Genomic DNA, 22,973 nt, shown 5'->3' on the forward strand with positions numbered 1-22,973 from the left:
GTCCAGTCACTCCCTTATCTTTTTGATGGTAAAGATAATTATGAATAAATACTAAGGGAACTCAGAGGCCGGGGCCGGTGTGGGTCCCCTGTAAGCACAGCACCGGTCCCCTGGGCCCCGCTTTTCCTTCTCTACACTTTGTCTCTGTGTCTTATTCCTTTTCTCAAGTCTTTCGTCCCACCTAACGAGAAGCACCCACAGGTGTGGAGGGGCAGGCCACCCCTTCACAGCTGGGCCCCGGGGACCACTACCACCAATGCGCGGAGACCAGTAGTGACCCTGAATGTCTGGCTGCGCTGTTATTTATTGGATACAAAGCAAAAGGGGCAGGGTAAAGAATGTGAGTCTTCTCCAATGATAGGTAAGGTCACGTGGATCACGTATCCACTGGACAAGGGGCCCTTCCCTGCCTGGCAGCCGAGGCAGAGAGAGAGAGGAGACAAAGAGAAAGACAGCTTACGCCATTATTTCTGCATATCAGAGACTAATAGTACTTTCACTAATTTACTACTGCTATCTAGAAGGCAGAGCCAGGTGTACAGGATGGAACATGAAGGCGGACTAGGAGCGTGACCACTGAAGCACAGCATCACAGGGAGATGGTTAGGCCTCTGGATAACTGCGGGCGGGCCTGACTGATGTCAGGCCCTCCACAAAACAGGGAGGAGCAGAGTCTTCTCTAAACTCCCCTGGGGAAAGGGAGACTCCCTTTCTCGGTCTGCTAAGTAGCGGCTGTTGTTCCTTGACACCTTTTGCTACCACTGGACCACGGTCCGCCTGGCAACGGGCATCTTCCCAGGTGCTGGCATCACCGCTAGACCAAGGAGCCCTCTGGTGGCCCTGTCCAGGCATAACAGAAGGCACTCTTGTCTTCTGGTCACACCTCACTATGTCCCCTCAGCTCCTATCTCTGTATGGCCTGGTTTTTCCTAGGTTATGATTATAGAGCAGGGATTATTATAATATTGTGATAAAGAGTAATTACTACCAACTAATGATTAATGATATTCATATATAATCATATCTAAGATCTATATCTGGTATGACTATTCTTGTTTTATATTTTATTATACTGGAAAAGCTCGTGTCCTTGGTCTCTTGCCTCGGTGCCTGGGTGGCTTGCTGCCCACAACTAAGCATAAATCTACCTCTTTTTCTCATAGTTGTCTGGTATTCCATTGTGTGGATATACTACCACTTTGCTTTTTTTTTTTTTTTTTTGAGACGGAGTCTCGCTCTGTCACCTAGGCTGGAGTGCAGTGGCGCGATCTCGGCTCACTGCAAGCTCCACCTCCCGGGTTCACGCCATTCTCCTGCCTCAGCCTCTCCGAGTAGCTGGGACTACAGGCGCCCGCCACCACGCCTGGCTAATTTTTTGTATTTTTAGTAGAGACGGGGTTTCACCGTGGTCTCGATCTCCTGACCTCGTGATCCGCCCGCCTCGGCCTCCCAAAGTGCTGGGATTACAAGCGTGAGCCACCGCGCCCAGCCTCCTTTCTTTCTTGTATTTTTCCTTTTTTTTTTTTTTGAGACTGAGTCTCGCTCTCTCGCCCGGACTGGAGTGCAGTGGCGCAATCTCGGCTCACTGCAAGCTCCGCCTCCGGGTTCACGCCATTCTCCTGCCTCAGCCTCCCGAGTAGCTGGGACTACAGGCGCCTGCCACCACACCTGGCTAATTTTTTGTATTTTGAGTAGAGACGGGGTTTCACTGTGTTAGCCAGGATGGTCTCGATCTCCTCACCTCGTGATCTGCCCACTTCGGCCTCCCAAAGTGCTAGGATTACAGGCGTGAGCCACCGCGCCCGGCCCTTTCTTGTGCTTTTCTAGAGACAGAGTCTCACTACATTGTCCAGGCTGAGAGGCAGGAGAATAGGGTCTGGAGGCAGGGAACCTAAGGCCGAATCATGCTGACTTTTCAAACCCTCCTTTCTCTGTATGGCATTTGAAAAATGAAAGTACCTCTGATTGGTCCCCTCTCACAACCAATCAGACTGATAGCATGCCTACTCTTCATTCAGATTGGTCCCCTCCCATAACCAATTAGACTGGTAGTGGGGCATTACTTCATTTGCATAGGGTGAACCAATGGAAATATGTTTAAATACAATTTCTAGATTGTATTTAAACCCCAGAAAATTATGTCACCAATGCTCTTGAGCCACTTGCTCGAGCTTGCTCCCACTCTGTGGATTGTACTTTCCTTTAAAATAAATATCTGCTTTTGGTGGATCACGAGGTCAAGAGTTGGAGACCAGCCTGGCCAACATGGTGAAACCCCATCTCTACTAAGAATACAAAAATTAGCCAGGTGTGGTGGTGCAATCCTGCAATCCTAGTTACTCAGGAGGCTGAGGCAGGAGAATTGCTTGAACCCAGCAGCCCAGATAGTGCCACTGCACTCCAGCCTGGGCGAAAGAGCAAGACTCTGTTTCGCAGGCGGGTGGGGGGTGGGGAATTAAAAAAAAAATCTCTGCTTTCATTGCCTTGGTTTGTGTGTTTTGTCGAATTCTTTGTTCAAAACGCCGAGAACCTGGACAATTACCCTCAACCGGTAACAGTTGGAGTGCGATAGTTTTTCACAAGCACAATTGATGCAGGGCAGGTGAACACCCAAATTGGCGATTAGCCCAATAAAGCTTATGGTTCTTCCCTGAGCATGTGGTAGAAGATACAGCTTTATTGAGGATGCAGTTTTACAGCCCCATGACTGCTCCTACCAAGCAAGGCCACCCTCTAAGCAGCATGTGGAGAGCAGCAACTCAGGGAAACTTCTGCAGTCACATTTATATTGATTTTTAATTACATGCAAATTAAAGGGTGGGTTATTCAGAAATTTCCAGAAAAGGGGTGGTAACTTCCAGGTTGTTATGGAAAAAGGCAGTAACTTCTGGGTGTCGCCATGGCAATGGTAAACTGTCGTGCTGGTGGGCGTGTCTTAAGGAGAAATTCTTTCTGTGCCTCTTCCCTGTTTCAGCCAGTCTCGAATCTGGTCCAAAGTCGAGATCCTGTTTCCTGCTCACAATCATTGTGCACTACAGCCTCAAACTCCTGGGCTCAAGCCATCAACCTGCCTCAGCATCTCAAGTAGCTGGGACTACAGCTGTGTGCCACCAAGCCTGGCTAGACTTTTAACTGTTCCCTATTGATGGATATTAACTTTTTTAAAAAAAATCGTCAATATTACAAATAATGCTGTTTAAATCCCCATAGATTTATCTTCGCTCTTCTGCGTAGCAGTATTCCTCAAATGTTAACGTGTGTAGAAATTGCTTGAGGATCTCATTGAAATGTAGACCTCTCAAGTGATGCTGATGCTCTTGATTCATGGACTACACATTGAGTAATATGACTATGTGGGAAACTTTATTTTTTTTCTTTCCCAGGCTGGAGTGCAATGGTGCAATTATCATGGCTCACTGCAGCCCCAACCTTCTAAGCTCAGGTGATCCTCCTAACTCAGCCTCCCAGGTAGCTGGGACTACAAGCGCATGTCACCATGCCTAGCTAATTTTTTGCAATTTTTGTAGACACGGGTATTTCTCCATATTGCCCAGGCTAGTCTTGAACTCCTGGGCTGAAGCCATCTGCCCGCCTCAGCTTCCCAAAGTGCTGGGATTACAGACAGGCAGAAGCCACCATGCCCGGCGTACATTCTTAGAAGGTAGAATCTCTGGATCAAATGGTACGTACTTTGCCAATCTTAATATGTTAAAAAATAGCTTTTGAGGGCTGGGTACAGTGGTTCACGCCTGTAATCCCAGCACTTTGTAAGGCTGAGGCGAGCTGATCATTTGAGTTCAGGAGTTTGAAACCAGCCTGGCCAAAATGGTGAAGCCCCTTCTCTACTGAAAATAGAAAAATTGGCCAGGTGTGGTGGCTCACACCGTAATCCCAGCACTTGGGGAGGCTGAGGTGGGCGGATCACGAGGTCAGGAGTTCGAGACCAGCCTGGTCAACATGGCAAAACCCCATATCTACCCCCACAAAAAAAAAAAATTAGCCAGGTGTGGTGTTGGCACATGCCTGTAATTCCAGCTACTGGGGAGGCTGAGGCAGGAGAATCGCTTGAACCCAGGAGGCAGAGATTGCAGTGAGCCGAGATCACACCACTGCACTCCAGCCTGGGTGACAGAGTAAGACTCTTCTCAAAAAATAAATAAATACAAATAAATTAGCTGGCATGGTGGCACACGCCTGTAATCCCAGCTACTCGGGTGGCTAATGTACGAGAATCTCTTGAACCTGAGAGACAGGGGTTGCAGTGAGCCAAGACTGCGTCACTGCACTCCAGCCTGGATGATAGAGCAAGAACCTGTCTCGAAAAAAAACAAAAATCACATTATTCTAACTCTTCTAAAGATTGTTATTTTACAGTATATTCTTTTTTTTTTTTTTTTTTTTTTTGAGACAGAGTTTCTCTCTTGTGACCCAGGCTGGAGTGCAATGGCACAACCTCAGCTCACTGCAACCTCTGCCTCCTGGGTTCAAATGATTCTCCTGCCTCAGCCTCCTGAGTAGCTGGGATTACAGGTGTGTGACACCACACCTGGCTAATCTTTGTATTTTTAGTAGAGATGGAGTTTCACCATGTTGGCCAGGCTGGTCTTGAACTCCTGACCTCAGGTGATCCGCCAGCCTCGGCTTCCCAAAGTGCTGGGATTACAGGCATGAGCCACCGTGCCTAGCCAGTATTTTTTCTTTTTCTTTTTGAGACAGTCTCGCTCTGTCACCAGGCTAGAATGCAGTGGAGCGATCTCGGCTCACCACAACCTCCGACTCACTGGTTCAAGTGATTCTCCTGCCTCCACCTCTTGAGTAGCTGGGATTACAGGCACGCGCCACCACACCCAGCTAATTTTTCTTTTTTTTTTTTTTTTTTTTGAGACGGAGTCTCGCTCTGTCACCCAGGCTGGAGTGCGGTGGCGCGATCTCGGCTCACTGCAAGCTCTGCATCCCGGGTTCACGCCATTCTCCTGCCTCAGCCTCTCCGAGTAGCTGGGACTACAGGCGCCCGCCACCACGCCCGGCTAATTTTTTGTATTTTTTTTTAGTAGAGACGGGGTTTCACCGTGGTCTCGATCTCCTGACCTCGTGATCCGCCCGCCTCGGCCTCCCAAAGTGCTGGGATTACAAGCGTGAGCCACCGCGCCCGGCCTAATTTTTCTATTTTAGTAGAGATGGGATTTCACCATGTTGGCCAGGATGGTCTCGATCTCCTGACCTCATGATCCGCCCACCTGGGCCTCCCAAAGTGCTGGGATTACAGGCATGAGCCACCACTCCCGGCCCTGGCCAGTATATTCTTAAATATTACTGTTGAGCCATATATATGACAATGGTAGACTTTGATGAATATCTGCACATCTGTAGTAAAATGTGAAGCTATCTTCATTTTGTTGGTATGGTAAACTTGTTAAATATCTCACTTTTTAAAAAAAGTTGGTTTGTGTGTTTTCTATGCTTACAAATTTTTCCATAGTATTGTAGATCATTTTAGTGATTAAATTTGACCCTTTTGACGGAAAAACAGGTCAATGAGTTCCTTGGGATCGAGAAGGGGTTGACTTCTTGATCTTGAGGGAACTGTTAGAGTGATTCTACGATTGTTCTATGTCTTGACTATGATATGACTATGCATTTGTCAGAGCTTATACTTAACCGGGTGATTTTTTTTTTTTTTTGAAATGGAGTCTTGCTCTATCACCCAGGCTGGAGTGAAATGGCACGATCTCGGCTCACTGCAACCTCTGCTGCCTGGGTTCAAGCGATTCTTGTGCCTTGGCCTCCCGAGTAGCTGGAATTACAAGCACGTGCCACCATGCCCAGCTAATTTTTTTGTATTTTTAGTAGAGATGGGGTTTTGCTATGTTGGCCAGGCTGATGGTGAACTCCTGGCCTCAAGTGATCCATCCACCTCGGCCTCCCAAAGTGCTAGGATTACAGGTGTGAGCCACCAAAACCAACCAACGGGGTGAATTTTACTGAATGTAAATTCATACTTCAATAAACATGACTTTAAAAACTTTTTAAAAATAGGTACATCATTATTATTATTTTTAGAGACAGGGTCTCACCGTGTCACTCAGCCTGTAGTACAGTGGCATGATCATAGCTCATTGCACCCTTGGCCTCCTGGCTCAAACAATCCTCCCACTTCAGCCTCCTAAGTAGCTGAGACTGCAAGTGTGCCCCACCATGCCCAGCTAATTTTTAACTTTTTTTGTAAAGATGGAGTCTATGTTGCACAGACTGGTCTCGAACTCCTGGGCTCAAGCGATTCTCCTGCCTTGGCCTCCCAAAATGCTGGGGTTACAGGCATGAGCCACCATGCCCAGCCAGCCAAGTGCAACTGTTAACTGATTATAGCTGTATAACAAATTATCTCAAAATGTAGCAGCTTAAAACAGCAAAATGTATTATCTCAGTTTCTCAGGAATCCAAGAGTGGCCCAGGTGGGTTGCAGTTAAACGGCTGGCTGGAGCTGCAGTTATCTGAAGGCTTGGCTGGGGCTGAAGGATTTGCTTCCAAGATGGCTTACTCACATGGTTGTTGGCAAGACAGTTCCTTACCATCTGGACTTCTCCATAGGGCCTGAGTGCCCTCATAACATGGCAGCTGGCTTCCCCCAGAGCAAGTGATCCAAGACAGAAAGAGACCAAGATGAAAGCCACTCTGCCTTTAACTGAGTCTCCAAAATCACACACCATCACTTCCACTTTATGCTATTCTTTAGACGCCAGTCACTAAGTGCAGCTCACACTCAAGTGGAGGGGAATTAGGCTCACCTCTTGAAGAGCATCACAGAATTTGTGGATATATTTTTAAACCACCACACAGACACATTAACTTGTTGTCTCTTATACATGTTGAAAATATTTTCCTACTTTGTCATTTCACTTTGCTTATAGAGTGTCACCTTACAGAAATCTGACATTTGTGTGAAGTCCAAACTGCCAGTCTCTTGCATAAGGCTTCTGAACTGTGGGTCTGGTTCAGAAAAGCGTTTTTCACCCCTAAGGTTATGAAAATATTCTCTTGACTATTTTGATGGTATTTAAATATTTTTCGGTCTTTATTACATCTAGAATAGGTTGGTATATAGTGTGAGGTAGGGGAGCCAAAAGGGGAGCCAATTTTTTTCTACATCATTTATTGATTAATCCCATCCTTCTCTACTGATTTGAAATGCCATCTTTATCATATATATGGGTTTTATTCCTGGACTCTATTATCTTCCATTGATCTCTATCTCTATTTCTGCTCTAGTATCACACTGTCATAACTATTGATTTTAGTATTGATTTTTCTCTATATATAATATATCCTGCCACCTTATTATTTCTTTCTTTTCTTTTTTTTTTTTTGAGACAGGGTCTTTTTGGTTTTTGTTTTAAGACAGAGTCTCACTCTGTCACCCAGGCTGGAGTGCAGTGGTGCAATCTCGGCTCACTGCAACCTCTGCTCCCATCAAGCGATTCTCGTGCCTCAGCCTCCTGAGTAGTTGGGATTACAGGCGCGCACCACCTTGGCCAGTTTTTTAGTAGTAGTAGTAGTAGTAGTAGTAGTAGTAGTAGTAGTAGTAGATTTGGGGTTTTGCCATGTTGGCCAGGCTAATCTCAAACTCCTGGGCTCAAGCAGTCCACCTGCCTCAGCCTCTCAAAGTGTTGGGATTACAGGCATTAGCCACCACCCCTGGCCTGAGACGGGGTCTTGCTTTGTCACTCAAATTGGAGTGCAGTTTGGGAACATGGCTCATTGCAGCCTCAAACTCCTGGGCTCAAGTAATGCCTTGGCCTCCCAAGTAACTAGAATCACCTAGTTACCGGGCATGCCACCATGCCCGGATAATTAATTTTTAAAATTGTTTTGTAGAGATAGGGCCTCCCTGTGTTCCCTGGGCTAGTCCCCAATTCCTGGGCTCAAGAGATCCTCCTGCCTCAACCTTCCAAAATGCTGGGATTACAGGCATGAACCACCGTGCCTGGCCTTCTTTTTTTTTTTTTTGAGACAAAGTTTCACTCTTGTCCCCCAGGCTGGAGTGCAATGGCGCGATCTCGGCTTACTGCAACCTCCGCCTCCCGGGTTCAAGCGATTCTCCTGCCTCAGCCTCCCGAGTAGCTGGGATTACAGGTGCTTGCCACCATGCCCAGCTAATTTTTGTATTTTTAGTAGAAACGGGGTTTAACCATGTTGGCCTGGCTGGTCTCGAACTCCTGACCTCAGGTGATTCGCCCACCTCTGCCCCCCAAAGTGCTGGGATTACAGCCGTGAGCCACCGCGCCCGACGCAGGCCTTCTTTTCCTTTAGAAACAGGGTCTCGGTCTGTCACTCAAGCTGGAGTGCAGTGGTGTGATCACAGCTCACTGCAGCCTCGACAACCCACGCTCAACCAATCCTCCTACCTCAGCCTCCCAAGTAGCTGGGACTACAAGCACACACCACATGCCTGGGTAATTTGTGTGTGCGTGTGTCTCTGTGTGTGTTTTGTAGAGACGAGGTTTTGCCATGTTGCCCAGGCTGGTCTTGAGTTCTTGGGCTCAAGCTATCTGTCTGCTTCAGCCTCCTAAAGTGCTGGGACTACAGGCATGAGCCACCGCACCCAGCCCACCTTATTGTTTCTGATAATAGAATAGACTATTGGATAGAAAGAAGCAGAAAACTCAATAAATTCTAAAATGTTACTTTAAATTCTTAAAATAGCAAATGCATATATATGGTATATATCTAGCATATGATTCAATGAAGGTAGAAGAATCTTGAAAGTTTAGGAGGGCCGGGCATGGTGGCTCACGCCTGTAATCCCAGCACTTTGGGAGGCCGAGGCGGGTGGATCAACTGAGGCTGGGAGTTCAAGACCAGCCTGGCCAACATGGCGAGACCCTGTCTCTACTAAAAATACAAAAATTAGCCGGGCGTGGTGGTGTGCGCCTATAATCCCAGCTACTCGGGAGGCTGAGGCAGGAGAATCGCTTGAACCCGGGAGGCAGAGATTGCAGTGAGCCGAGATTGCACCACTGCGCTCCAGCTTGTGCAACAAGAGCAAAACTCCATCTCAAAAAAAAAAAAAAGGAACACGAATAATTCTTGAGGCCAGGCACAGTAGCTCACTCCTATAATCCCAGCACTTTGGGAAGCCAAGGTGGGAGAATCACTTGAGGCCAGGAGTTGGAGACTAGCCCAGACAACATAGTGAGACCCCGTCTCTCCAAAAAAAAAAAAAAAAAAAATCAGCCAGACATGGTGTCATGAACCGGTAGTCCCAGCTATACAGGAAGCTGTGGCAGGAGAATCGCTTGAGCCCTGTAGTTGGAGGCAGCAGTGAGCCACTCCAGCCTGGATGACAGACCAAGACCCCATATAAAAACAAAAAACAAAAAAAAACAGGCACAGTGGCTCACGCCTGTAATCCCAGCACTTTGGGAGGCCGAGGCGGGTGGATCACAAGGTCAGGAGATCGAGACCATCCTGACTAACACGGTGAAACCCCATCTCTACTAAAAAATACAAAAAATTAGCTGGGCGTGGTGGTGGGCGCCTGTAGTCCCAGCTACTCAGGAGGCTGAGGCAGGAGAATGGCGTGAACCTAGGAGGCGGAGCTTGCAGTGAGCCAAGATCGTGCCACTGCACTCCAGCCTGGGCAACAGAGTGAGACTCCATCTCAAAAAAAAAAAAAAAAAGAAAGTTTAGGAAGCTGAAGATGACAAGTGTATGGAGTAAAAAGGTAGGGATGGAGAGGAAGACTCAACAAGACTCAGCAACTGAATGGACATAGGACATAGAGAAGATGAATATATCCAACTAGTTAGTGGTAATGGAACACTGTATTAGTCTGTTTTCACACTCCTATAAAGAACTGCCCAAGACTGGGTAATTGATAAAGAAAGAGGTTTAATTGAGTCACAGTTCTGCATGGCTCGGGAGGCCTCAGGAACTGTGCAATCATGGCAAAAGGGGAAGCAGGCATGTCTTACATGGTGGCAGGCGAGACAGTGTGAAGGAGGAACTGTCAAACACTTAGAAAACCATCAGATCTCATGAGAACTCACTCACTATCACAAGAACAACATGGCGGAAACTGCCCCCAAGATCCAATCACCTCCCACCAGGTCCCTCCCTAGAGGTGGGGGTTACGGGGACTACCATTTGAGATCAAACTTGGGTAGGGACACAGAGCCAAACCCTATCAAACATCCTCATAGAGATGTCCATTAGGCCACTGGAGACACGGAGCTAGAGCTGAGTCTCAAAGTTGGCTGATCCTTCAGCTCTACCATGTCTTCCAGGACTGCAGTCCACAGTGATGACTTCTGTAACTGAGTCTTCCCAGTGTCATATGATAGTTGCACATAGCTATCAGAGACTCAAGTGGGACCACTGACAGTCCTTTCTTACTGCTGTCTCATAAGAGCAAGGAACCATCCACTTTCCAGAAGCCTCCTGATTTATTTTTATGTGAGATAATAAATGTCTATATGAAATGCCCTTTAATACCATTTTCTCAGAATTTTTATGACTCAATGGAAAGTTGTTGTTTTTTTTTTTTTTTTTTTGAGAGAGTCTTGCTGTCACCTAAGGCTAGAGTACAGTGAAGCAATCTCGGCTTACTGCAAACCTCTGCCTCCCGGGTTCAAGCGATTTTTCTGCCTCAACCTTCCAAGTAGCTGGGATTACAGGTGTTCACCACCACACCTAGCTAATTTTTTGTAATTTTTGTAGAGACAGGGTTTCACCATGCTGGTCAGGCTGGTCTTGAACCCCTGGCCTCAGGTGATCTGCCTGTTTTGGCCTCCCAAAGTGCTGGGATTACAGGCGTGAGCCACCGTGCCTGGCCAATGCAAAGTATCTTGATACACTGCTCCTTGCAAATCACTGATACTCAAAAGGCTTTCTTTGTGTATTTACTAGCCAGAGTTTGCAAAACCAGATGTATGTTTGTTTGTGTGTGCATGTGTGTGTGTCCCATTTTTCACATTCAAATTATTATTATTGAGATGGAGTCTCACTCTGATGCCCAGGCTAGAGTGCAGTGGCACGATCTCGGCTCACCGCAACCTCTGCCTCCCAGTTCAAGCGATTCTCGTGCCTCAGCCTCCCAAGTAGCTGAGATTACAGGTGACTGCCACCATACCCAGCTATTTTTTGTATTTTTAGTAGAGATGGGGTTTCACCAGATTGGCCAGACTGGTCTCGAACTCCTGACTTCAAGTGATCCGCCCACCTCGGCCTCCCAAAGTGTTGGGATTACAGGTGTGAGCCACCACGCGGCCACATTCAAATTGTACTCTCAAGATTTTGATCGGGTGCGGTGGCTCATGCCTGTAATCCCAGCACTTTGGGCTGCCGAGGCAGGTGGATCACCAGAGGTGAGAAGTTTGAGACCAGACTAGCCAACATGGAGAAACCCCATCTCTACTAAAAATACAAAAATTAGTGGGGTGTGGTGGTGCGTGCCTATAATCCCAGCTACTTGGGAGGCTGAGGCAGAAGAATAGCTTGAACCCAGGAGGCACAGTTTCCAGTGAGCTGAGATTGCACCACTGAACTCCAGCCTGGGCAACAGAGCAAGAATCTGTCTCAAAAAAAAAAAAAAAAAAATCAAAACAAAACAAAAAAAAACCATGTCATTCTCTTGCCTCAGCCTCCCGAGTAGCTGGGACTACAGGCACCCACCACCATGCCCGGGTAATTTTTTGTATTTTTAGTAGAGATGGGGTTTCACGGTGTTAGCCAGGATGGTCTTGATCTCCTGACCTTGTGATCCGCCTGCCTTGGCCTCCCAAAGTGCTGGGATTACAAACGTGAGCCACCGCACCCAGACTTTTTTTTTTTTTTTTTGAGACGGAGTCTTACTCTGTCACCCAGGCTGGAGTGCAGTGGCACGATCTCAGTTCACTACAACCTCCGCCTTCCAGGTTCAAGCAATTCTCCTCCCTCAGCCTCCTGAGTAGCTGGGATTACAGGCACCTGCCACCACGCCCGGGTTGTTTTTGTATTTTTGGTAGAGATAGGGTTTTGCCATGTTGGCCAGGCTGATCTTGAACTCCTATCCTCAGGTGATCTGCCCGCCTTGGACTCCCAAAGTGCTGGGATTACAGGCGTATGCCACCACACCCAGCCATGAATCCCAAATTTCTATCTCCAACTGAGAACTTTTCTCTGAGCCCCAGGCTCATACATCTAACCTCCCACTTCATTTCTCCATTTACACGAGGCACAGACATCTCAAACTCAACATGTCCAAAACCAAATTCTCAATCTTTTCCTCTAACTCTGCTTTTTCTTCTTTATTTTTTATTTATTTATTTGTTTATTTTCCGAGATGGAGTCTCGCTCTGGTCACCCAGGCTGGAGTGCAGTGGCCTGATCTCGGCTTACTGCAACCTCCACCTCCTGGGTTCAAGCAATTCTCCTGTGTCAGCCTCCCAAGTAGCTGGGACTACAGGGGCATGCCACCACACCTGGCTAATTTTTTTTATTTTTAGTAGAGACTGGGTTTCACTATGTTGGCCAGGCTGGTCTTGAACTCCTGACCTCAGGTGATCTGCCCACCTCGGCCTCCCAAAGTGCTGGCTGCAGCCTTGACCTCCTAGGCTCAAGTGATCCTCCTGCCTGAGCCTCCCAAGTAGCTAGCACTACAGGCATGCACCAACACGCCTGGCTAGTTTTTTTGTAGCGGTGGGGGGTCTCCCTATGTTGCCCAGGCTGGTCTCAATCTCCTGTCCTCAAGGGATCCGACTTCCTTGGCCTCCCAAAGTGCTAGGATTACAAGCATGAGCAAATTGCACTTGGCCTCCAATAGACTTTGAGTTCTTCAGTTTCACTCTGCACCCTACTGCCTGGCACAGTGTCTAGCACACAGTAAATGTTCAATAAATACTTTTTTTCTTTTTGAGACAGGGTCTCACTCTGTCACCCAGGCTCAACTGTAATAGCGAGATCACAGCTCACTGCAGCCTGGACCTCTCAGGCTCAAGCAATCCTCCCAACTCAACCTCCAGGGTAGCTGGTTTTAGGAGTGAGCCACTATGCCTGGCCTAAATGTGCTTTTTTAAAAAAAGTAATCAAGAGCACCCTCCCCTCAATTTGGATTTGCCCTTACAGATAAAATCCCCTTACCTCCCTCCACTTTGAGAATCACTGCTAAGTAGTGAACAAGTGACAAGCCTCGAAGATACCCTGTTAGGATTAACTAGCAAGAAACAGAGGCTCGGAAGGATGTCAAAAGGAAAACTAGGGCCAGGCGCGGTGGCTCACCCCTGTAATCCCAGCGCTTTGGGAGGCAGAGGCGGGTGGATCACCTGAGGTCAGGAGTTCGAGACCAACCTGACCAACATGGTGAAATCCCGTCTCTACTAAAAATACAAAATGAGCTGGGCGTGGTGGTGCATGCCTGTAATCCCAGCTACTCGGGAGGCTGAGGCAACAGAATCGCTTGAACCTGGGAAGTGGAAGTTGCAGTGAGCCAAGTTCACGCCACTGCACTCCAGCCTGGGCGTCCGAATGAGACTGTCTTAAAAAAAAAAAAGGAAAAGTAGGAAAAATTGAGTATTTTAAAAAATAGCAAGGATAGACAAAAGAGCAGTTACCTTTGTAACAGGTGTGCTACTTTACGCTGCAGTTTCTTTCTCCTCTTTTTGAAACGGTCTTGCTATGTCACCCATCCTCCTAGAGTATTCACAGGCGCGATCATAGCTCACTGCAGCCTCGACCTCCAGGGCTCAAGCAATCCTCCCGCCGCTGGGACCACAGGCATGAGCCATCGCCCCAGCTACCACACAGTTTCTAACACAACCTGGGTGTCTCCCACTTCTGACCTCCCTCCTTAGGGAGAACAAAATGATTCTCTCCCAGTGGAGAGTCCCTAGACATAACCACCATGATTGAAGAAAGAGGGATGGGGAAAGAAACATTTTGAGGGCTGATGCAATGGAACCCTTTAAAACGTAAAGAACTTTAGTAGGTAAGCCTCAATTAGGAAATTTCCCACAAGCACTCAGTCCATTCCACTCTCTTCTGGAACCCGGGCTAGAGACGCCTTCAGCAGCCAGTTTAGCGGCCCTCGCCGCCGAGCACGGACTTTCAGCCTCGGGCCCTAGTTTCCGCCCTGGGATCTCTGTTCCGGGCCAGAATGTTCCACGCGTGAACGTCAGCGCTGGGGCCGGGGAAGAGATTGGCTGGGACGGGAGCTGCAGTTCAGGGGAAAGCTCTACGGCGGGCTCCAGTTTCTGTAGCGACTAAGGCGTGAACTGCTGGGAGGAAGTCCCGCGACGCGTGCGGCCGCTGTGGGCGCGCGCGAGGCACTCGGACCGCCAGCTCACGTGAGCGCCGCCCGGCGACAGTCAGCGTCTGCCCCGCCCCCTGCCGCGAGCTTTGCCGCGGTTACGCAACTAGCACTTGGGCGGCTGCGCGGGGCGGGGCATTGGCGCTGGGCGGGGAGGAGCCAGGCGTTGATGCGAGGCGGGACGGAGCGTTGGCGCTGGGCGGGGCGGCGACCGAGAATCTGGTTTTGTGTCATTTGCCATTTCCTCCCCGCTAGTGGGCAGGGGAACCTCTTCGGAGTTGGATCTTGACTTTGCCATTTTCCAGTTCTGCAGTCTCGGACAAGGCGTTTAACTTCTCTAAGCCTCAGTTTACGAATCTAAAAATTGGTTTATCTTTGTTGTGAGGATTAAAGGAAATGTGGAGTTTCATCACAGATTCATTCGACAATGCTCAGATTAAATACAGCAGAGTGGGGCCAGGCCCCATTCCGTGCGAGTGTAAGATGGGAGACTATGTTCTCTTGGTCCGAGTTCTGAGCCCTTCGTGTGTATCTTGTGATGCTGACAGCGATTCTACTGTTTTATGTCTTAATTTAGATTGTAGTCTTTTAAGATACTTCCTTTCTGTATAACATGATCCATCTGAAAGGCCATCAAGCCCTTCTTTAGGCACTCAACCGTAGAAACAATTCCCTTCCACGCTAGCATACACGTCTATCTCCAAAGTGGAAAAAAAAAAATACGGCCTCAAAAAATCTGTACATTCAATCAAGATTCAAAAAATTTGTGAAGCGAGGTCAGCAGATTCTCCTACAACTGCTAAAGTGACAACGAAGATACGTGGTTAATGAAAATCGCAGGCCGGGCGTGGTGGTTCACACCTGGAATCCCAGTACTTTGGGAGGCCAAGGTGGGTGGATCACCTGAGGTCAGGAGTTCAAGACCATCTTGGCTAAAACAGCGAAAACCCGTCTCTACTAAAAATGCAAAAAGTAGCCGGGCGTGGTGACGGACGCCTGTAATCCCAGCTACTCAGGTGGCTTAGGCAAGAGTATCACTTGAACCCAGGAGGCAGAGGTTGCAGTGAGCCGAGATCGCGCCATTGCACTCCAGCTTGGGCAACAAGAGCGAAACTCCGTCTCAAAAAAAAAGAAAAAAGGAAATGGAAAGGCCACTAAATATTACTGAAAGACAAGCACCAGAAATATGTGTCTGGGCCAGGTGCGGTGGCTCAGGCCTATAATCCCAGCCCTTTGGGAGGGCAAGACCAGAAGCTAATCCTCTTGAGGCCAGGAGTTGTAGGCTGCAGTGAGATATGATTGCACCACTGCACTCCAGCCTGGACGACAGAGCAAGACCCTGCGTCTATATATTAAAAAGAAAGAAAACCAAAAAGAAATATGCGCCTTACAATGGCAAGACGTGGCAAAAAAAAGAGAAGAAAAAACTCTTCATCTCAAGTCATAGTTCAAACCTCCTACTAGAGAAGTTAGCCTTTGGATGGAAAGATTTCAAAACCAGCCAAGGATGGCATAATGATTTTAGAAGCCATTTAAACCTCAAAAACACACAAACTATTGGTGAGGTGTGTCTGTAGAGGAACAGACAGCACAACCCACTCAGAGCTATTAGAAAGGTTTATTGGCATAGGCCGTGCACGGTGGCTCACGCCTGTAATCCCAGCACTTTGGGAGGCCAAGGGAGGCGGATCATGAGGTCAGGAGTTCAAGACCAGCCTGGCCAACATGGTGAAATGCCATCTCTACTAATAATACAAAAATTAGCCGGGCATGGTGACGGGCAACTATAATCCTGGCTATTTGGAGGCTTAGGCAGAAGAATTGCTTGAACCCAGGAGGCAGAGGTTGCAGTGAGTCAAGATCGTGCCACTGCACTCCAGCCTGGGCAACAGAGCAAGACTCCATCTCAAAAAAAAAAAATTACTGGGGAAAAGAGGTTGGTGGAATTACTGGGGAAAAGAAAATGGAATTACTGGGGAAAAGAATACCATGAGGTTGGTGGTTGGTATCTTCTGGGGAAAGATGCCCAACTGCATTTAATATTTCCAAGCTAGAAACACAAGGCCCTGGTTTGAAAGCAACTCATGATCTTGTGAATGCTATTCCCCTCCACCCTTTGCCCTTGCCCCCAAGTGCAGTGGCAGTGTAGTTCTGCAGGGCTGTCATTCTACAAATCGTGGTGCCCTTTAAAAAAACAAAACAAAACAAAAAAATGGCGGTATGGTGGCTCACATCTGTAATCCCAGCCTTTGGGAGGCTGAGGCGGGCAGAGCACTTGAGGTCAGGAGTTCAAGACAGCCTGGCCAACACGGTGAAACCTCATCTCTATTAAAAATACAAAAATTAGCCAGGCATGGTGGCACACCCCTGTAATCCCAGCTACTCGGGAGGCTGAGACAGAATTGCTTGAACCTGGGAGGGAGAGTTTGCAGTGAGCAGAGATCAGGCCACTTTACTCCAGCCGGGGCTACAGAGCAAGACTGTCTCAAAAAAAAAACAAAAAAAAAAAAACAAAAAAAGAATTAAAAAAAACCTGCCTGTACTCTAGCAATCAAATGCAAAGTCCTGGGTGACTGTAGTACTTTCCCTGATTCAGTTTCAAATATCTTCATTCTAGAAGTCAAGCAGGACCTCAAAGAGAAAAAATGTGGCTTTGTGCTGCAGGACACAATACCACACTGATGTACCACACACTTTATGAATGTGCTCATGAAGGCATTGAATAAAGTTTTCCTGTCCCAACATTACTCCATCCTTCACTCTGCTGATCTAAGCATTATTTGCTCTTTCAAAGCCATGTACATTAGGCTGAGATTCTCCCTTGACTCCCAGAGCCATGGATGCTGACCCTAATCTTAATGTGGTAAAGATCTGGAAGTCCTTCCATATTGCTAGTTGCATCATTTCTATTTAAACAGGCAATGGGAGGCCAGGTGTGGTGTCTCGTGCCTGTAATCCCAGCATTTTGGGAGGCTGCAGATCCCTTGAGTCCAAGAGTTCAAGACCAGCCTGGGCAACATGGCAAGACCTCAACTCCACAAAAAATTAGCTGAACGTGGTGGTGCGCACTTATATTCCCAGATACTCAGGAGGTGGAGGCAGAAGGATCACCTGTGCCTGGGAAAGTCAAGGCTGCAGTGAGCCGTGATCATGCTACTGCACTCCAGCCTGGGCAATATAGCAAGCCCCTGTCTCAATAAACAAAGAAACAAACAAACAAACAAACAGGTAATGGAAGCAAGGAAGCCTGACAGTCAATGCATGTGGAAAGAATGTGTTCAGAATTTTAAGGGTTTCTTTCTCTTTTTTTTTGTTTTTAGTTTTTTGAGACGGAGTCTTGCTCTGTCGCCAGGACTGGAGTGCAGTGGTGTGATCTCGGCTAACTGCAACCTCTACCTCCCAGGTTCAAGCAATTCTCCTGCCTCACCTTCCCAAGTAGCTGGGATTACAGGCATGTGCCACCATGCCCGGCTAATTTTTGTATTATTAGTAGAGATATTATTTTGCATTATTAGTATTATTTCACCATGTTGGCCAGGCTGGTCTTGAACTCCTGACCTCAACTGATACACCCACCTAAAGTGCTGGGATTACAGGCGTGAGCTGCCGCGCCTGGCCAAGGGTTTCTATTGACAAAGAAGTGAAACTCATTGTGCAAGTCGCCTAGCAAGTGGATCGTAATGGCTTTGTTTATACATCATTGAGGAAGAAAGTAAAGAACTCCTTGGCCTGGCCAGGTATGGTGGCTCATGCCAGTAATCCCAGCACTTTGAGGGACTGAAGCCGAGGATCCCTTGATCATAGCTCAAGGTGACAGTGAGCTATTTCGCCACTGCACTCCAGCCTGTGTATCAGAGTAAGACCCAGTCTCTACAAAATAAGGAAATAATCCTAAAAATAAAGAAGTTTTTGAGAGCCACAGAGAAACACTAATAAAAAATCTTGAGGAACTGATAAAATCACCCTCAGGAGAAAAAGGAAAAGACCAATCTAAAGCTTTATAAATTTACTAAAGTATTTCATGCTGCAAAATATCTGAAATTTTTTTTTTTTTTTTGCATTATTGCTGATATATTACAAGTCCTCAACAGGGCTTATTTTTTTTTTTCTTTTTTTTTTTTTTTTTTTTAAAGATGGAGTCTTGCTCTGTCACCCAGGCTGGCGTTCAGTGGCACAATCTCGGCTCACTGCAACCTCTGCCTCCCGGGGTCAAGCAATTCTCCTGCCTCAGCCTCCCTCGTAGCCAGGACTACAGGCACATGCTGCCATGCCTGGCTAATTTTTTGTATTTTTTAAGTAGAGATGGGGTTTCACCATGATGCCCAGGCTGGTCTTGGACTCCTGAGCTCAAACAATCCACACACCCTCACCTCCCAAAGTGCTGGAATTACAGCTGTGAGCCACTGCACTTGGCTATTTTATTTTTTCTTTTCTTTTTTTTTTTTTAAAAAAAAACAAACAACTTTAGACTTTAGATTATTTAGGGCTGTTTGCTTATGTTTATAGAGTATTTAGTTTACTCTAAAAGATGACAAGACAGCTCCCCTCAGTGAGACCCTGGCCTAAATATATTTGCTTTATTTATATAGCAAGAGGATAACATTAAACCTGGAAGCTTTCAATTTGTGGCACTGAATGATGATCTACACAGGGCATCCTTCAAAGGCTGCAATTAATGATCCACTGGCCAGGTGTAGTGGCTCATGCCTGTAATCCCAGCACTTTGGGAGGCCAAGGAGGGCGAATCACAAGGTCAGGAGTTCGAGACCAGCCTGACCAATATGGTGAAACTCTGACTGTACTAAAAATACAAAAATTAGCCAGGTGTGGTGGCGCACGCCTATAATCCCAGCTACTCAGGAGGCTGAGGCAGGAAAATCGCTTGAACCCGGGAGGCGGAGGTTGCAGTGAGCTGAGATCCCATCACTGCACTCCAGCCTGGGCGACAGATCAAGACTCCATCTCAAAAAAAAGGATCCACTTAACTTTTCAGCAATACAAGCCCGATTGAGATCTTCTGGTCCATTTGTTTGCCATTCATGTTTTATGCCTTGAAATTTCTTTTTGATTGCATCCTTGGAGCTTGTATAGATCATTTTACTTTTCAGAGGTGCTAGTTCTGGTGCCCACAAGAAAACATCAATTCTTCTGGATTCTTTTGTTTCAAAGCTTGCATCATACAAAGCATAGTGACAATCTTTTTCAGGAAGCATTCCCACAAAATGCTTGAAAGGCTGTTATAGTTATACCAGCATCTCCAACCAAGATCTCTTTGCCTTCTACATGATGCACTTTTGTCTGCACTGAGACAAAAAAAATGACAGCCTTTCTTCTTTTCTTGATTTCTTCTGGTGTGGGGCATTTACGAATTCTCATGTCATAAAAAATGCGATATACTTCATCAGCAGCTTGCACTCCTGAGGCACGTTGTTCAGAGTTCTGCTCTTCCGAGCTTCCAGTCTTTACATTCAATTTCCTATCTCACATCTCCAGTTGTATGTCTCAAAGGCATCTGATGCACAACAGGTCATCTTGGTCCACCATCGCAGGGACGCGGAGGAGGGAGCCGGCGGGTAGTGAGTCTGGGGAGCGTCCTCCTCATGGCTGCGGGACCGAGAGACCCAGCACAGAGCTGATGCAGCGGCTCGAGCCTACCCGTTGTTTTTTTTAAACATCCTCTTCTACAGCTTCCTTGGTTCTTTGTGCCTATATGCCGAAGAGCTGGGCATTTGCATGGGCCATACAGAGACTAACAAGGCCTTGAAGATTTCCTCCTAGTCAGTGATGACTCTGGCTTTCTCCTTCTTGTAGACATTGCCGATGGGCATTTCTGGTCCTGTCAGCTGAGTATCCAGTTCGAGTTCTTCAGCAGAACTGTCTTCCTTCTTGGGGGCCAAGGGCTTCCTGGGGAAGAGGATGAGTGAGGAGCGGTATTCCTTCAGCCTCTGCACCTTGGCCTGCAGGGCCTCGGTGGACTGGTTCCTCCTCCTTGTGTCCTCAGAGATGCCAATGGTCTGGGCCACCTTCTTATGAATGCCAGCCACCCTTAACTCCTCCAAGCTGAGGCCCCTGCCAGCTCGTGCTTTGTAGTGATGCCTCAGCATGGGGCACCTTACTATGGGTAGATGGGCCCATACGAGTGAGCCATGTAGCCTGCTTTTGCTGGCTACCTTGCTTCTGCAGATCTGCCCCATGGGCTGGCTGAGCCACATGGCCGCACCACTGCCAGTCCTTGTGGAAGTTGGGCTTCAGGATCATGCCATTACGGCTGGGTGCCCTGGCTCCCTACAGCCCAGGGGGTAGTGAAAGAGAGGAGGGGAGCAAGTGAGGGACCACCCACGGCCATGTGCACTCACCTGGCCACTGCCACCGCCCTAGTCCTCCAGCCTGGCTGTGCCCACAGAGCCTGGTCTGGCCAGAAGCCTTCTTTGATGATGAAGAGGCCCCAGCTTGGGCCGAGGTCCCTCCATGGCTCCGTTGGTGACAATGCTAGGCCTATGGTGGTGGACAGAGCCCGATGACCCCCGACAGTGCTGGAACTCTGAATGGTTTAATTTCTTTTTGTTTTTTTTTTTTTTTTTGAGACGGAGTCTCGCTCTCTCACCCAGGCTGGAGTGCAGTGGCGCGATCTCGGCTCACTGCAAGCTCCGCCTCCCGGGTTCACGCCATTCTCCTGCCTCAGCCTCTCCGAGTAGCTGGGACTACAGGCGCCCGCCACCACGCCCGGCTAATTTTTTGTATTTTTAGTAGAGACAGGGTTTCACCGTGGTCTCGATCTCCTGACCTCATGATCCGCCCGCCTCGGCCTCCCAAAGTGCTGGGATTACAAGCGTGAGCCACCGCACCCGGCCTTGAATGGTTTAATTTCTGAATAAAATGTCCCTATGGAAAGAAATCGGAAAATTGCATGTGGTTAAATCTATATGTTGTAATCCCTTATTACCGAGCAACTCTGCACATAGGTTTGCACCCAAGAAAAATGCATGCCTAGCTCCACCAACGACTTGTGAAAAAAGTTCTCTGAAAAGGAATTTGGTTTGGTTTTGCTTATTAGTTTTTTTGTTTTAAAAGACAGGGTCTTACTCTGTTGCCCAGTCTGTAGTGCAGTGGCACATTCGCAGCCCCTGCAGCCTTGAACTCCTAGGCTCAAGCAATCCTCCCATCTCGGCATCCTGAGTAGCTAGGACTACAGGTGTGTACCATCACACCCAACTAATTAAAAACATTTTTTATTGGCAGGGCCCGGTGACTGATGCCTATAATCCCAGCACTTTGGGAGGCCAAGGCAGGTGAATCACCTGAGATCGGGAGTTCGAGACTAGTCTGACCAACATGGAGAAACCCTGTCTGTACTAAAAATACAAAATTAGCCAGGCATGGTGGTGCATGCCTGTAATCCCAGCTACTCGGGAGGCTGAGGCAGGAGAATCACTTGAACCCGGGAGGTAGAGGTTGCAGCAAGCCAAGATAGCGCCATTGCACTCTAGCCTGGGCAACAGAAAAAAAATTATTTGCTAAGGAGGTCTTGATATACTTCCTAGGCTAGTCTCCAATTCCTGGCCTTAACTGATCCTCCCATCTCAGCTTCCCAAAGTACTGAGATCATAGGCTGTAAAGGAACTCGGAGGAAAGAGACTTTATTCCAGTGAACAGTGTGTAAACCAGCAGCATTCCTCAATTTGGAGATTTTTTTTTTCCAAAAAATAAAGCTTTCCTTTGTTTTTCTTCTGCAGGCCTCATGGTCTTTTGTTAACAGACTTGTACAATAATGTACATGGCAACTTTATAATGGTGGAAAACTGGAAACGATTTAAATATCCATTAACAGGCCCAGTGCAGTGGCTCACATCTGTAATCCCAGCACTTTGGGAGGCTGAGGCGGATGGATCACCTGAGGTCAGGAGTTCGAGACCAGCCTGGCCAACATGGTGAAACCCCATCTCTACTAAAAATACAAAAATTATCCAGGCGTAGTAGTACGTGCCTGAAGTCCCAGCTACTTAGGAGGTTGAAGCACGAGAATTGCTTGAACCTGGGAGGTGGAGGTTGCAGTGAGCCGAGATCCCATGACTGCACTCCGTGCACTCCTGTCTGGGCGGCACAGCAAGACTGTCTTAAAAAAAAAAACCCATCAACAGTAGAATAGATAAATTGTGGCATATTTAGATGATGGAATACTATATGAAAATGAAAATTATGAGCTATTTCATGCAAGAACTTGGATGACTTACAGATACAATGTTGGAAAGACACAAAAGAATACATACTATGTTTTCTTTTTCTTTCTTTTTTCTTTTTTTTAGAGACAAGTTTTCCCTCTGTAATCCAGGCTGGAGTGCAGTGGAACTTCTGAGCTCAAGTAGTCTTCACATCTCAGCCTTCCAGGTAGCTGCGACTAGAGGCAAGTGCCACTGCATTTGACATTATGATTCCATTTATATGAAATTGAAGAACAGACAATGCTAATCTATACTGATAGGGGGTCTAATAGGAGCTACCCTTGGGAATGTATCGTCAGGGAAAGAGCAAGACAGATGCTGAATTCTTTTTTTGTGTTTGCATGTGTGTGTTTTTTTTAAGACGGCATCCAGCTCTGTCACTCAGGCTGGAGTGCAGTGGCATGGTCAGGGCTCACTGCAGCCTCAAGCAGTCCTCCAACCTCAGCCCCCCAGAGTAACTGGGACTAGAGGCG

The 22,973-nt window shown here is 47.5% G+C and overlaps 2 protein-coding genes and 1 pseudogene across 6 annotated transcripts in view; all 3 read right to left on the reverse strand.

The window, feature by feature from the left end:
- The window catches only part of LRRC23 (leucine rich repeat containing 23), a 57,107-nt gene that overhangs the window by 23,261 nt on the left and 10,873 nt on the right, over positions 1–22,973 (reverse strand). The window contains exons 1-2 of one of the 5 annotated variants that reach the window (XM_063639763.1): positions 20,638–20,880; positions 13,587–13,665 (exon numbers count right to left, since the gene is read on the reverse strand). The exons of 3 other annotated variants lie outside the window; for them this stretch is intronic. The gene's annotated coding sequence lies outside the window, so the exon portion shown is untranslated. Of the gene's footprint in view, positions 1–13,586; positions 13,666–20,637; positions 20,881–22,973 lie in introns of those variants that run through there. One more of the 5 variants, XM_055280850.2, reaches the window with a different exon arrangement.
- LOC129483460 (destrin-like) lies at positions 18,828–20,037 on the reverse strand (annotated as a pseudogene).
- On the reverse strand, positions 20,053–20,625 carry LOC129483459 (large ribosomal subunit protein eL13-like). Its single transcript, XM_055280865.2, has one exon. It carries the CDS (start codon positions 20,491–20,493, stop codon positions 20,056–20,058), a length of 438 nt encoding a protein of 145 aa, XP_055136840.2. The 5' UTR covers positions 20,494–20,625; the 3' UTR covers positions 20,053–20,055.

The sequence above is a fragment of the Symphalangus syndactylus genome, chromosome 5 (genome assembly GCF_028878055.3).
Source record: "Symphalangus syndactylus isolate Jambi chromosome 5, NHGRI_mSymSyn1-v2.1_pri, whole genome shotgun sequence".
NCBI classification, from domain to species: domain Eukaryota; kingdom Metazoa; phylum Chordata; class Mammalia; order Primates; family Hylobatidae; genus Symphalangus; species Symphalangus syndactylus.

Coding starts and splice junctions, on each gene's coding strand:
- LOC129483459 (XM_055280865.2), bottom strand. CDS start 20,493: ATGTGGCTCAGCCAGCCCATGGGGCAGATCTGCAGAAGCAAGGTAGCC.